Genomic DNA, 16,433 nt, shown 5'->3' on the forward strand with positions numbered 1-16,433 from the left:
GCCCCTGTGAGTCTGTATCTTTACCAAAACATGTATGAACCAACATTTCACTACCCCACTCTGTAGGAGAGTAGTGAGTGCAGGGCTGTGTTTTCTAACTTCTGTCTGAACCATCATGTAAATTATGACCAGCAAGGTACCCAGCTTACAGTCAGTTTTCAGTAAAACCTTGTCCAGTTGAAACTGAACTTCAGTTGGGTTGTCCATGGGCCCTGAGGCCGCTGCAAGGGACCACACAGAACAAGTCTACTCCTCTGTGCACAAAGGCTCTTCAGCCCATGTCCAGGGACCTGCTGCTTCCAGAGTTGACTATTTTCCCAGTATCTTCCATCTCATCACTGACAGGGTTTCAAATCCCTCTTTAATTTCAGTTCCACCCCTCAAAACAAGTTTGTTTTTCTAGACCCCTATTAATACTTCTCACCTCAAATTGAATGGAAATTTCTAGAAATAATCAGACTGATACTATCATCTTTATCATTTCATAATCTACACTAATGTAACCCAAGAGCATAGTAGTCTTTAAGGAGATATTATACTCTTAAATGTTGTTAAATTTTGCTATTTACTGAAGCCCTAAATTTTTTTCACATGTTCTTATGCATATTTATATACTTGAACTTTTTGATCCAAATAGAAAGTTTATATATGCTCGTTAAATTTCACCTCTTTAAAACTTGAACACCATTTAAACCTTTAGGGATCTTTTGAAGTCTTTTCTTTTGAGATATCAATTCTAGCATCCCCCCTCTAATATCCTCCCCATCAATGTCACTGTGGAGATTTGATAAACCTGTACTCTCTATCTTCATTCAAGGTGTGGAATGATGAATTAAGGACGACCAAGATGGAAAGAGGGCACTCCAGAATGACACTGAATCATTCAGCATCGTTTTTCCATGTAGCTATTCAGTTAGCTTTGCTAACATCTAACATAAACTTCTTGATTATTTTTCATCAAATCCCTTCCTAAAATCCTGATACAAACTTTACCAAAGCAAGCCATGACTCTGTGGATTCACTTGCTCTTGGAAAAGCCACACAGCATCATGAGGATCACAGCTTTCCTCTCCATTCCTTAGTAACCAATCCTAGATTCATTACTAAGACTGCTAATAAATCCAGTGGGCTATCAATTCAGAAATCATGTCCTTCACCTTTAAAAATGGAAACATCCCTCTAAGTACCTCTCTGGTTCTTTACAACTCTTTAAATAGTATCATCAGAAAACTGCAAACCAGCCGGGCGCAGTGGCTCATGCCTGTAATCCCAGCACTTTGGGAGGCCGAGGTGGGTGGATCACGAGGTCAAGAGATCAAGACCATCCTGGTCAACATGGTGAAACCCCATCTCTACTAAACATATAAAAAATTAGCCGAGCATGGTGGCGCATGCCTGTAGTCCCAGCTACTCGGGAGGCTGAGGCAGGAGAATTGTTGAACCCAGGAGGTGGAGGTTGCAGTGAGCCGAGATCGCGCCATTGCACTCCAGTCTGGGTAACAAGAGTGAAACTCCGTCTCAAAAAAAAAAAAGAAAAGAAAACTGCAAACCTTCCTGTAGCTGGGATATCATTTACCCCAAAGCATCTGAATGCCCTTTTGCAATCTTTTCATATACTTTGATCTCTTCCTTCTTGCCTGTGGTTTCCTTCAGCAGCTCTGCTCCAGGAGGCCTCCTCTCAGCCTCTGCCTGTTCGAACCCTGCCCCTGACTCAGGCGATCTTTTGCACAGTAAAACGTCAGTGGAGCCTTCCCAGATGATCTTCCTCCTAAGCAACTCTCGTTACTCTGAACTTTGGCCCCCTGTGGTCATGACTATTCATGCCGAGAAAATTTGTGCAGCAATTCCCATTGCCACTGTAGTCGTGGCTGGTTTAATATGAAGCTTCTAGGTCTGACAGTCAATGGCACTGAATTAAAAGGATTTTACGCTATTCTTTCCTAGAGATGTAGGTGGTTATGGGAGGAGAGAATTGAGGAATCTGTTACCTTTTACAGATAAAGAGGCTACTACTTACTTTCCTACTACCATTGGGCCACAAATTTTGATTGTTACCTAATGGTAGTGAGTTATTATTCATGCTGATCTTGTCACAATCTTTATCATTACTCAAACCGCTGGCCAGGGTCAGGGATGCAGCCTGTGACCATGGAACAGAATGGAAACCACTGCTCACAGAGCGGTCAAACCTGCCCTTTGCCTGATTACCACAGGGCTTCACACAGCCCAACTCAGTCCACAGGTGAAAGGATACTCCAGTGTGCCTTCAGTTCTTCAATTTTTTTCAGGGATTCTTGAACTTCCTTCCATACTTGCTCATCACCAGTTAGCATATCAGCATCCTATTCGGGCCAGAAAAGGAAGACAGATAACTCAATTAGTAATAGGCAAAGGACCCGAACAGACCTTTCTCCAAGACACACAAATGGCCTGCAAGCCCATAAAAAGATGCTTGACATCATTTATCACCAGGGAAATATAAAGCAAAACCACAGTGAGATATTACTTGATACCCACGATGATGGCTATAATAAAAAGGATAACAGCAAACGTTGGTGAAGGCGTGGAGAAACTGAAACCCTCACACACTGCTCATGAGAATGCAATGGTATAGCTTTGGAAGACACTCTGGAAGTTCCCCAAATTGTTGAACATTGAGTTTCCATATTACCAACTAGAGTTACCACATAAACAATCCTATGCTTAGGCATCTACCCAAGAGAAATGAAAACGTTATGTTCAACAAAATCTTGTTCACAAATACTCATAGCGGCATTGTTCACAGTAGCCAAAAAATGGAAACAACTCACGTGTCTGTCAACTGATAAATGAAGTATGGTATTTCCATACACCAGAATACTATTCTATAATGAAGTACTGATACATGCTACAGCATGGATGAACCTTGAAAGCATTACGCTAAATGAGAAGCCAATCCCAAAATGATTCCATGGATATGACATGTCCACAACAGGCAAATCTGGAGACACAGTAGATTAGTGGTTGCCAAGGGCTAAGAGGATGGAAGGGAACTGGAGAGTCTGTGCTAATGGGTAAGGGTTTCTTTTTGGGGTGACAAAAATGCTCTAAAATTGACACCATGCTGGTTGCACAACTCTGCGAAGAGACTAAAAACCATTGAATTGTACACTTTAACTGGGTGAATTTCTTCTTATGTCAATTATACCTCAATAAAGCTGGTATTTACACAAATAAAAGGGGAATAGGATAAAATAATTATTTGTTAGAGACCCACAGCTAGAACCTTATTAAGTATAAAGTACAACTAACACCCAGGTGAACCAATTCTGACTTCTACCTAAAAACAAAATCCCAAAACATTGACAAAATTCAAAAGTAAATAAAATTATGGCTCCCATGTATTAAATGTCTGCCCTCCTATTTAGTAAGCAGGTCCTCTATGTTTCCCATTTGCCAATGTATCTCTGGCACCTAGCCCAGTGCCCGGCACATAGTAGCTGCTCAATCAGCACTTGTTGAATGACTGAAAACCATGTTTGTGTACAATGCTGAAGGCTTTACTGATACTGTCTTGATTTATCTTCACATAGCTCTCTATGTATGTAAGATTATACCCCATGGGGTAACACAGGCAGGGAGTAGGAGAAGTCTACCCTGGGTCAGGGAATGACAGGGCACGATGTCTATAGAATACTGAAAAATAACAAAACCAATGAAAAGTAGGTCTGATGTTTATCATGTGCAACAATTCAGAGGTGAAATGTTCTTCCCCTTAAGTCGGAGAGTACCTAACATCTTTCTCCCTAATATACCGCTGATCATACCCAGTTTGTAGATGAAAAAACTGAGACTCAGATTAAGTGACTTACCTGCAAATCACTAGCTTGGAACCAAAATTTCAACCCAGGTCTGTTTGATTCCAAAAGGCTATATGGTTGCCAAATACTACTCTGCTTACCACAGATGCTGCTATGGTCTCTTCAGCACGCTCAGCAAGTCCTGCTTCTTTCAAGCTGCACTAATAGGTAGCCACCAGCCAGGTGTGGCTATTTCAATTTAAGTTAATTCAAACAATAAACAACTCAGTTCTTCAGCAGCAGCAGTCACATTCCCAGAACCTAATAGCCACATGTGGCTGTAGCTAGCACACTGAACAACCCAGATATAGAACAGTTCATTATGTCATTGCAGAAAGTCCTGTTGGACAGTGCTGCTTTACAGTGGCTAATCAAAGGCTAAGCACTCTTAAAAGACACTGTTGAAAATCAGGTGTTCAATAACCATGAGACTTTCAGTGGGTGTCAGGGAGAAGAACCATCTTAGAAATTCTATGAAAGCAGGGCCAGTGTGGGGGTGACGGAAGGGTGAGGGAGGAGGGACTTTCTCATACTCCATACATCTCCCTGGAGACTCTTACTTGCCCGCTGAAGAAGCCTTATGGAACCACCCCATGAGAACCACTGCCAGAGTAAGCCTGTGCTTCTGGGGAGAAGAAACATCACTCAAGTGTGCCAGGGCAGAAAAAAAAAAAAGGGACAGGACACTAAGAACCACAGAACAGAGATCCTGAGACTCTTTCTCAGGCGGAAGCAGTGGGTGTGTGTGAGGAGACAGGAGCACTTGTGTCTACGTAACAGGGCTTTGGGGGCCTCTACGTGTACACGCTGTGCATACGTGTGATAGAGTGGTTTTTAAAAAGACACTATAAATGCACTCTTTTTTTTAAGAGGAATTTCTAAATACATCCCTGGCTTTCTGTACACGGAAGAGGGAGGAGATCAAATGCCTTTAAGAAGGTAAACATAAGTCTCCCTCCGACTGCCTGCTCTAAGCCCATATTCATCTCCAACAGTCTCACTCATTTCCATCACTTGACTCTCCTGCTCCAAAGCCTTCAGCAACTTCCCACTGCCTCCCAGATAAAGCCTACCCATTAGGCTGATTGGCTGCCAATCAGCTGACCTTAAAACAGCTGAGCGTAGCCCAGACTTTCCAGGCAGGTCTAATATAATTACAAGGGTCCTTAAAAGTAGAAGATGGAGGCAAAAGAGGAGGTCAGGGTGATGTGCTGTGAGAAGAACTTAACCAGAAGCTAGCGAAGGCAAGGAAACAGATCTCCCCTGGAGTTTCCAGAAAGAAAGGCAGCCTTGCCCCTACCTTGATTTTGGCCCACTGAGACTTGGGTCAGGCTCTGGCCTACAGAAATGAAATATTAAATCTGAGTTGTTTTAAGATACTATATTTATGATTATTCGTTACAGCAGCAATAGAAAATTAATTTAGTCCCTAACAGATGTGCTCTTCTGGCCACTGGGGCTCTTTGTGCCAGGCCCTCTCTGCACCTGAAATTAATTAATCACTTATTTATTCCATTAACACTTATTGAGTACCTAACCCAGCACTGTTCTAGGCAGTAGGGATAGAGCAGTAAATAAATCAGATAATTGTGGTGTTCATACTGAAAAATAGGTGGAACACACGGCAAGAGAAAATACACGTGTGCACACACACGCACACACACATTTTGTTGGGGGAAAAGCAAGCAGGGAAGAGGGACAGGGATACTGGCAGCAGGGAGTTCATTTTAAACAGGATGATCCTTGAGCAAAGATCTAAAGGAGGTGAAGGAGACAGGAGTTCCAGGGGGAGGGGAGGGCAAGTGCTGAGGCGGAAGCGTGCCTGAATGTTCCAGGAACAACAGAGGCCAGCGTGGCCAGAGCTTGTGGACTGCAGTTTGTGTGCACGTCATATTTTCCCCACTTCACTGTAAGCTCTTCAGAGCTGAATATAGGTCTCATTCTTCTCTGATCCAGCCTCTCCCAAATATCTAGCCCAGAGTCTTGTAAGTAACAGACTCTCTGCTTCATGTCTCTAGTATGGACCTGGAAGAAGAGAACTGACTTGGTAATGATTTGACGTCTCTTGTATTTGTTATTCCTCACAACACCTTTGGAAGGCATCAATCCCTTCTTACAAATGAGATGCAAGATAGTCACAAAGCTTACATAATTGGTCCAAATGTCCTTGTACCCCTAATTGCCAGAGGTAGGATTCAAACCCAGGTCTGTCTGGCTCCAGAGCCCATGCTCTTTCCACTATCTTCATGATTAAATTTGATTTCTCTCCTAGACTTGCTTAAAAGGTGAAACTCATGTCTGTGAGTTCATAAATTCAAAGTATCCTCAACCCATGTTTCCTAAGATCTTACTCGCACTAGCACTTGAAAGAGGAGAGGAAAATCCTCCAACATGGAACCCACAGCAGATCCTGTATTCTTCTATCAAGCAGGGTGAGACCACAGCCCAGGGCAAAAACAATGTCATGTGAGAATTACAATCACAACGAAATTTGCCACCAGTGAACATAAGCTGATTAGCTGTTCTTTTAGGTTGACCCTAAGCCTTTATTTGTTTAACAGAAGAGCAAGCAAGCTTTGAAACTGCTCCTAAACATTTAGAAACAATACCTCTGAGAGCATTTTATTTGGAGCTAGATAAAGCTACACTCAGCTCCCTGGAGCGTTCCACCCCGTAAGTGTCCCGCTGAGGCGACTGCTCAGGGCTATGCCTACACTGGCTCTGCCTCCCCTCCCCTCTCTCCACACAAAGCTGGAGGAAAATGTTCAGTTGCATAGGTATATAAATAGGACATGGGTACAGAAACAGAAAAACTACTTAGGGAAGCATAATATAAATATATTTTTAATTGGCAAATGGAAGCATAAATTACTGGTTTTTGTTTTTTTTTTTTTTTTTTTTACAGTCCTTGAGGTATAAAATTAGTAAATTTATGTCCTTATTTCCATTATTTCATATCCAAACACAAAAACACTTGATAAAATTCAGGACAAAGTTCTTTAGGAAAAAAATTTATCTTTGAATTTTACTTGTACCACGTAAAATGAGCGTGAATGGGTGAGTCCTGAAATTTGTTTTTAGGGGATAGAAACTTGCATTTTACATTCATTTAAACATCAAATATACTATTGCTGAATTTTCTACAAATGCTAAAAATAATTCAGCCTAGAAGCAAAAGGATCCCTAAGAAAGCTGACCTTCCTGGGAAATGACAGAATTAGGAACCTGCTGGTTGCAGCTCTGGCGGCATCGCTGCCCTGAGCCTTCCCTGACCCACTGGATGACCCTGGGCAAGCCTTCCCTTTCCTGGCCCTCAGCTTCCTCACCTGCAAAAGGAGCGGCTGGTCTAGATGGCTGCTAACACTCTTTTCTATGAACCGTTCTAGTGATTTCAATAGTGCAGAGACAATTTAGCTCCACCTCTGGTCACTGCTCTTTTGCACAGTCCGGAGAAGTCCTTCAAAAGCCTCTTTATTTTAAACAGTAAAATCAGGAGATAGTTCATTTAAGGCAGAACTGTGCTGTTGTTCTCAGGCAAGAGTGAGTCTAATGTCTCCATTCTCTCTCTGACCACACAGCCCCTTTAACATCACCCTCTCAATCCATTCATCCCATTCTTTCCCCTCACGGCTCCACCCTAAAGTCCTACGCACGCCTGTCTCTCTCTTACTGCACTACACCCTCTCTTCCAAGTGAAATGTCCTTCCTGTAGATGCTGCTGGGACTCGGAATGCATTTCCCGCCTTCCCGTGGATCCTGCTGGGAGTTGGAACGCATTCCCGCTGTCTCCTCGGCTTGCCAGTGTATTTACATCTTCAGCTTTCTTCCCATTTGTCCTTTCAGGACACAACCCCTGATTACTCTACCAGGAAACCTCTGGTTCTACCTTCTGGGTTAGTCTGGCCCTCCCGGCCACTCTGCACCACCCAGTCCTGAGCTGTCACTAATGATCTACAGGACTGCCTCCCAGGGAGCCGCAGAATGCTCTGAGGGACCGTAACCTCATCATATCTGTATTCCCAGTGCCAGCAAGGTAAATCACTCAGTAAATATTTGGTGACAGGCTGAATGAGTGAGAAGTGGTCTTCCACAACCCATGGGTAACAGTATCACAAGAATAAAATACCTTAACTCCACAACAACAAAGAGAATCCCAACCAAGACAGCAGGCTGTTCTTTTCACAGCACACTTCTACCTTGACTAATATCAGCACACTGAGATCAAGGTGGAGAAACACACGCTCCCACTGCAGCTGTGGGGATTTGTCAACTACTACTGCTGGCATTGGTCATAATTTAGAACCCAATTGTGATGCCCTCCTACGACACAGGAAAGCCACACTGGCTTGGGACCCACGCTTTCTGACCACAGCATCGAGGATTATGCGGGGAGTGGGCTCGTTAACTCTCCCGGCTTCTACTTCAGACATCCTGAGTTTCTAATGGCTCTCTTGGCCCAGGGGTCCCCGGCTCCATCTATCCCTGGATGAATCAGTGAGGCCTCTACATTCCTTCAAGCTTAGCTGCTGAATCAGTACCCCAGGATCATTTCCTTAACTGTAAAAATAGGTACCAGAAGATATGAGACCATCTCACCACCACATAAAAGGGTCTCACTCAACACGATTACATTCAATTGGCCAAAAGCTTCCTTTAGATTTCAGAGTAGGAGGTATACCTGCCAGACACCAGTAGTCACTGCGAATTACAAGGCTAAGTTTCTTCCACAGGGCAAGTTTGGAATCCCGCAAGGCTAGCTGAGTATAAACTCGGGAAAGTGACCCCTGGCTCTGTCAGATTAAACATCACATGCATCCACCCGGACCCACTTGCATCTGGAACACTTGAACAGATGTATTCACTTAGCTTGCAAGTGTTTGATGTTGAAACTTTTCTGCTGGGCTAATTTCAGATGGTTCTCATTAAAAAGCAGAGGAAAAGGAGAAAGGTAATCTGCTTTCCAGTATTTCCTGTCATCCGATACTCATGCAAACTCTAATTAGACTGGATTGAAGAGAGATGGAGTACAGGATGAAAATAAAATTAATGAACACATAAACTTTTGCGGTAATTCAATAATTCATGTCTTAAAAGGAAGAAAGGTTTTTTTTTTTTTTTAAGTAGAATGAGGTTCAAAAACAGTGTCTGCACACAGGAGAGAGATTGCAAAGTCCTGAAATCCAAAATTACGCGGGACACAAAGTTCAATTTGTAGTGTCTTTGACTGAGGTACTCTGGTTCGGGCAATATACTGGGACTAGATTAATATACAACATCACTCGAAACCTTTATGATTAACAGGAAACATCTCTGCTGCAATCAGTTTCCACCTCCTTGGCAAAAATAACTGAAAGTGGTTCAAATGTAACTTGAGGGGAAAAATAGTGGCTAAAAATAAAGCGTTCGCTGTTATATCAACCACAGCCAGTCAACGGGCATTATGGGCTGGGAATAAGGAAAAGGAAGGCATGTTCTTGAGCTGAAGCACTATCAAACTGTAGTGTGTTCTAATTAGCAATTCATCAGCAAATGCACACAATGATTCAGAGAACTTGGTAAAAAAGAATGCTGGCCTTGGAGCCATTAGATGGGGAACTGAATCCCTGCTATACCGCTGTGTGGCCCTGGCAAGTCCTCCGACCTTCCTGAGGTGGAATTTCCTCAGTGGCAACAATTCTCTAAGTAGATGCACCTTCTAATCCTTTCTTTTGCACCCTCTAGAGCTACCTATGTCCTGAATGCCACAGTGGCCCGAGTTTTCAGTTCCCACCCTACAGGGCAGGGGGCCAACAGGAAGCTGACTAGAATCAGCTTTGTTTGGTGGGAAGGAAAAAAACAGGTAGATCCTAGTGGAGGAGGGAGTACATTCCAGTGTCACCAAGGACCCACTATGCTATGACCCCACGCCTCACACATCCCATTCCCTTGGCCTGGAAGGCTCTTCCTCAACGTAGTCATCCAAGCAAACTTCCGTCATCCACCACAAACCAAACCGCCTCTGACATCCATGGCGCAAGCCCTTGTGCACTTTCCACTGGGTTTCATGATGCTTGCTCTTCTGTCTTGCAGCAGTGAGTGTGAGTGTGAGTGTGACGCAGATGAAAAGCATGTCCTCCAGATGCGTTATCAGCCCACAGATTAAGTACAATTGGCTTTAAAAGGTTATTTGTTCATCTATTTCATACAATTGTGAAATCTCAGTGCCTGTAACAGATGTCCACAAGCAGGATGTGGCAGGGCTCTGAATTCTGAGTCCAAGCAGCTACTTGCATCCTCGCAAGAGCCCAAAGTTCCCACCTGCTTCTCCTTCACCCACCTCCCTGAGCTGGCTCACCCCAGGATAGATGTCCTCTTCTGAGATGAGCCCTGTCCCTCCCTTGGATCCAACGGAGGAGCACTTGGGCAACTAGGGCCTGTGAGCGCACTCCAAACAAAAATGCTCCTGGTGAGGAGAAAGCTCATGGCACAACTGACGGCACCAGCAGCTCGGCTCCACTTACTTCACATTCCCACGGTCACTGTCACCATTTGCCGAAAGCCCACTTAGCTTTCATCTCAGGCTGAAACTTGGCTGTGCTGCAACTGCACATTTCCACAAAGCCACAGTCCAAACCAACTGCAGTTCCAAGGCTCAATCTCCAGCTACACAGAACTGCCAGAAGGAAGGGAATATTCCCTTCATAGCTTCTGGGAAAGGGACCACAGCCTTGATGATGTGAAGTCAGAACTTCTAGAACCACCAAAGGTCTATTCCAGCTACAGCCTCAACACCTCCCCTCCCTCTGTGCGAGGTGTTCCCATCCCAGTGAACAAAACTGCTTCTCAGAGAAATAAGCTCGTTTGCTTATATAAAATCAAGTCAACCTGGAGTGAAGAAGAATGCATCTACACCTGTAGGGCAGTTTGAGAGCCTACCTGTGTCAGCCGTGCTTGCTAAAAACAAGGCTTTTGTAGAAAATTAGCATGATGGGCTGATATACAAGGGCAGTGAAACATCCCATGAATACACTTAGGACAGAAACACTTGCCTGCCCCCTCCCCCCATACTGGAAAGATACGTTCCTAATATAGTAACATATAATGTGGATTATGTGACGCAGAGGGCTATGAGCTCAGCTTGCAAATGCACATTCAGGCAAATTCTTTTCCCATCTGTAGAGAGACTACCAAATGGAGGCTTAGACTGCTGTAAACCCATGCTCACAACTCCTGCCAAAGCCCTACCAGGACTATTAAGCAAACACGACAAGGTGGGAGGTTTGAGACTCTGGGAAGAATGCAAAGGTTTTTCAGGAAATTTGTTCTCATGACAATAGCCATTAAGATGAAGTACACCTCCAAATTTCAGTGGAGGAGGGAGTTTCATTAAAACTTTTGTTTTAATGAAGACCAAAGCCACAGCCCTCATCTCCTTTCATCTGCCACGTTTCCATCTTTCATATTTTCTTCTTTGGGAACAGATGCTCTCATTCTCCTCTGCAAACAGAGATAAATATGCTTTAAACTACAGCAGAGCAGATTCAAATGAGGTTTAAGGGGCAATGTCCTGATAGCAAAGGTCAGGATAAGCTAGATGTGGTCACTCCAGAGACATGTGAACATGGGATGAATACTAGCATGACGTGGGTTCTGTGCTCCTGGCATGTAAGACTCTGTGGCAGGCAGCACTATGCAGGCCGGACCCTGACCCCAGCTCCGCCACCGGCCGGCTGTGAGGCCGAGAGTCTAACAGTGCCTTCTGGCTCAGCTTGCCCTAAGCTTCACTAGGGTTACCACTGAGATGGAAACTAATATTCTTCCACTCCATTCGTTGCCTATGTGTAAAATATATGTTGTCTCTGAAAAGAGACCTGAAATTCTGATAGGAGAGTTTCTGAGGTTTGTGATTGTGCAATTAACTGTAAACCCCTTTGTTCTGAGTTCTACCTCCCTCATTCTATTTTAAGTTGAGTTTTCTCATATACAAACGACACCAGCCATGGCACAGAGAGTACACAGGACTGAAGACAAGACAACACTCTATACAGTATTACATTCTGCCAACCCACGAATTTGACAATGATAATTTAATTCACACATTCCCTTTAACATTTGTAAGTATAAGTATTTTAACAGGCAATATTCCCAACTTGGGTAAACATGGTATTTGCTTATCTGCTAAAGCAAGCACATCAGATTATTTAACCTGTGGTTCTGAATCAAAGGAATAGTTCAGTTGGGGTCCACAATGACAACTTCACATAACAAGTCCTGGGACACAACTTGACATACTTTTTTAGGAGGTTATCTTAGGGGTCATCTATAGAAATGATTTAATTTGACATTACAATGTGTCTCTTAACATCAGTTAAGGGAGGGTTCAATAGCTTCCCCTAATTCCTCAGAGCTGGGCTGCACAGATTCCCCAGTTTTACAAATACTTTGTAAGGCAGCACTAAAATCCTCAGACCATGGGTCAAACAAGCCACAAGTTCAAAAGAAACACGTCACTGTTTTGAGGCCAAGAATTACTTTAATATCTCAGCCTTTAAAAAAATTTTTAGAACTGTATTTATTTTGTCTCTCAGTGGAAGAAAAGCCAGTATTCCTTCAATTATTCTTTAAAAAAAAAAAAAAAAAAAAAGATCTGCAGTCTATGAATTAATCCATGCAGAGATCTGTCCCTGGAAGCCTAAGGGTGGGTCACCCCAGAGGGCAATCACTTGGACTAAAGGCCTGGTGAGCAGAACACTACTTTTTAAAGTTTGGGAGGAGGGAAGGGTGACCAGATTCCCACCTCATATCCATGCGAGATACTGCACAAAATCACCAGGACTCAGATGTTCTTCCAAGCAACTCTGCAGCCCGTGGAAGTAAAGCACTGGCTGTACGGCGAGCCTCTTCCTGGCACGCCACCAATGGAAAGCACATGTCTGCATTTCAGATTCCAGTAAACTCCAGGCTGGCCCTCAGCCAGAGGACCTCTTTGTAATGTCAAAGATAAAAGTTCTGGCCATGTTTGGCACCCTGCCTCCACCTCCATTCTCTTGTAACCATCTCATAAACCAAGCACGCATTACTGTTAACAGAGTCTTCCAGACACAGGTCTGATGGAGCTTCATAAACATTACCAGATGATGATCAGAGAGGTCCCTACTTCACAGGAAGAAAAGGAGGTACAGGGAGGCCAAGTGATTTCACTCAGGACATGCTGGAAATTATGGGGAGAACTGGAAATATATATTCAAATAGATACTCAGAATACTCCCATTACCAACGAACTGCTCACTGAGCCACCCGAGTCATGCACATCTTTTATTAGGACGTGGGATGTGGACAACATCAAATCTCAAATCTGCCCCAAACAGTACAGGTATAGACATAACCTTTGTACTGATATCTAGTGAAGCTCCTAAAATTTGTTCAGAATGACTTTCTGGGTACACAAGACGATACAATTCTCTCTTCTCATACCCTTAATATTCTTCCTCTTGCCAAAGGAATGCTATGATGCCAGTCACAGAAGATTTAGGAAATTATTACCTTTTTATTAGTTTTTATTTTCATTTTGGGTCATCCTCATTGTGGGTCAAAATTACACGGCCCCAGCTGTTTGCTTTACCATTTCTGTTTTACTCTCCATTTAACTTTCTAGATTACTCTGAAAGTAAGACTTTAAGATCTGTAAATGCTTACCAACTAAAATATGAAAGGATTTCTTTTCTGGAGGTAAACAAACTTAAAAATCCCTCTTGCTCTGTGTAAGAACAAGGGTACCGAGACCTTCATTCAGAGGGGTTAATATGAGAAAGTCTCAGGTCTTCATTACTGATGAAAGCTGGATTGCACTGGATGTGCCATACATATACATATACACATACATATGGCAAGCCTCTTCCTGGCATGTATACGTATATATATATGGACAGATAGATATACACACACATGTACGCATATATATCTATATATACACATACACGTGCGCGTATATATGTGTATGTATATATATCTATATAAATATGCATGCATATATATGTATCAGAGGCTTTAATTCACTCTAGGAGGCTGCAGAGAGTTGAGTTCCTCCCCTATGCTACCAACAGGGCACAAACACACAGATATCCATAGACACCCACCCACACACACATCACATCCCAGGAACATGCTTTATGGGATACTGAGGGTTCCAACTTTCCCTCTAACTGCAGACCTGTTGTTCCTCCAGCTCTGAGTCTCTTTGCTGTCAGGGCCTAGCATGGTGGGTATATACTTAGAATCACTGGAGAAGCTGTTAAGAATACAGACCAGGTTCCATCTGGGCATATGATATCAGCATCTCTTGGGGGCAGGCAGACATCAGTATCTTTTATAGGCTACCCAGGTGATTCCAATGTACAGTCTGGGCCAAGGACCATCAGCCTGGCTTTGATGCCTCGGTCGTCATTCCCAATCCTGGTGATCATGCTGTCACTTTCCGTGCCGACATGGTTAAGACTTGCTGCAAGTACTTATGGGTTTTGGCTCTTCTTTTTTCTTGCCTACTCAATCTACAATTCTGTCTCCCATGTTCTCTGCTTTTGCACAAGTAAATTTTTTTACAATAGACACAAAAGTGACCAAGTCCGTGGCACTATGAGTAATAAATACCGTGCCTTTCAGGCAGGCTTTAGTTCAATACATGACGACATCTCCCAAATGCACACCAGGGCCAGGTACTGGATCTGAGAAGACACGGCTGAGATGCGGCCTCAGCTTACGTTCCGGTGGTTGAAACAGCCAAATAAATCATTCTAAATGTATCATTTCTAAATACAGCATGTGATTACAGAGAGGTAAGCCCTGGGGCTATGGGAGCACAGAGGCAGAGAGAGCCCTTTGCCCAGCCAGGATTTCAGGAAAATGTCCTGGAGAAGATGATGTGTGAGTTTGGGCTTGAAGGCTATGGAAGTACTAGACAAGGAAAGGAAAGCAGGAAGGCCAGGCCAGAGAGAGAAAGCAGAGAAGAGAAGAGGTCCTGAGGCCACGCTGTGTGGCACTCTGTCCCACGCATGCACGGCAGGGCGGTGCTGTGGAGACGGCAGCACACCGCAGCCCCCCGCTGCCCTGCTAAGTCTGCAGTTACTTGCTGTTCAGAGGCTGCTTTTCCTTAGAGGCTCTTTTCCCCGTACTCTGAAGGCCTACTTCAGAATGAGCCCACAGACCTAAAAGCATAAAGCTGAACAGGGTGGGGATAAAGGTTTAGATATGAGGTAGAGAGGTGGTAAGGGGCCAGATCAAAGGATGAATTTCATCCTGTGTGGGCGATGCAGAGAGATGGGCTAATTTTAAGTATAATCACTGTGTTTTTCAAATATTTACGTGAAAAATACACTGGCAGGTGGGAGGGACTGAAGGCGGAAGACCAGTCAGGTAGATGTTTCAACAATCCAGAAAGAGATGACGTGAATCTCAATAAGGCAGTGGCCTTAGAAACAGAGATGGAGAGGAGAGAGTGATTAAGAGAAAAGGACCAATTCAGGAGAGCTTAAGAGGTGATGACTTGGGAGTAAGTAGTCTCTGGAGAGTAAAGGAGGGTCCCGGGACAACTGCCACGGATGTGGCTTCAGTGACAAGTGCACGGTGAAGCCTTCCGGTGAGACCGGGAATGTAGAAAGGTGTTTAGGAAAGGTACGTTTGCTTTTGGACATGCTAATGTTAGATGTCTGCAGAGAACTCAGGTAGAGTTGCCCCATAGGGAGTCAGAAATATGAAATGAGGCCCAGAAGACAAGCGAAACTGAGAAGCAGAGGTCTGGAAGTCAATGTCACGTAGGTGGAACCTGAAAATATGGGAGCAGAGGAAATTGCCCAATCCAAGAGGCCCCAAGTATTTCAGGGGAAAAGGGGGAGAAGTAAAGGAGGGCACAGAAACTAAAGCAGAGTATGCCTAGGAGGAGGAAGGAAGGGACAGATAGTGTGAAACACGGCAATGGCATCCATGGGAAGAGACTCAAAGGAGGCCACCAGATTTGAAATCAGGGACTCACTGAAAATATCAGACAGAGAATGTGTCAGGGAGGGATGATGGTGAAAGCCCATCAGTGGGAGTTAAGAGAAAACAAACAGCGTCATTAAGTGTGCAGATGACCCAAGGGGTTTCCCAAATTAAAGAGGAAACAATGGTTAAAGGCGAAAGCTGAGCAGAGAAGAGTCTGTTCCTTCTAAGGAGAAAGTCTGGTCGTGTTTATGCCACAGGGGAGTCCGTGGACAAGGAGATGCAGACTACAACAGATGGGGGCAGTGAGGGGGTGGGGTCAAGAGCACAGGTGGTGGAAGTGGGTGGTGGGGACTTGGCTTTGGCAAGAAGGTCCCCATTTCCTCGGAGACAAAAGGAAGAAAGAATGGGTACAGAAAGAGTTGCACCTGGAAGTTAGTAGGGTGGGAGGTTGAGATGGGCTTTATGCCTGCTGGACTTAATTTTTTCCGTATCTACTGAAATCGAGAGAGAGAGAGCAGAGGCTGAGGAGGCTGAAGCAGCAGTAAGCGTCTGGGAGTGTTATGGGTACAGGGGCCAGCTGAGGACACACGGGACAATTTGGCAAGGAGGAAGCCCAGCCCAGGGAAGGCCAGGAGCAGC

At 44.1% G+C, this 16,433-nt stretch overlaps 1 protein-coding gene across 3 annotated transcripts in view; it reads right to left on the reverse strand.

Moving 5' to 3' along the window:
- The window catches only part of SMYD3 (SET and MYND domain containing 3), a 778,672-nt gene that overhangs the window by 170,596 nt on the left and 591,643 nt on the right, over nt 1–16,433 (reverse strand). For all 3 annotated transcript variants that reach the window (XM_064383675.1, XM_012443707.2, XM_064383676.1), the window contains one exon: nt 2,255–2,342. In XM_064383675.1, the coding sequence (XP_064239745.1) occupies nt 2,255–2,342 (88 nt within the window). The remainder of the gene's footprint in view (nt 1–2,254; nt 2,343–16,433) is intronic.

Source organism: Aotus nancymaae, unplaced genomic scaffold (assembly GCF_030222135.1).
Source record: "Aotus nancymaae isolate 86718 unplaced genomic scaffold, 86718_ANA_hifiasm-v0.15.2.pri h1tg000032l_0, whole genome shotgun sequence".
In the NCBI taxonomy this organism is placed as follows: domain Eukaryota; kingdom Metazoa; phylum Chordata; class Mammalia; order Primates; family Aotidae; genus Aotus; species Aotus nancymaae.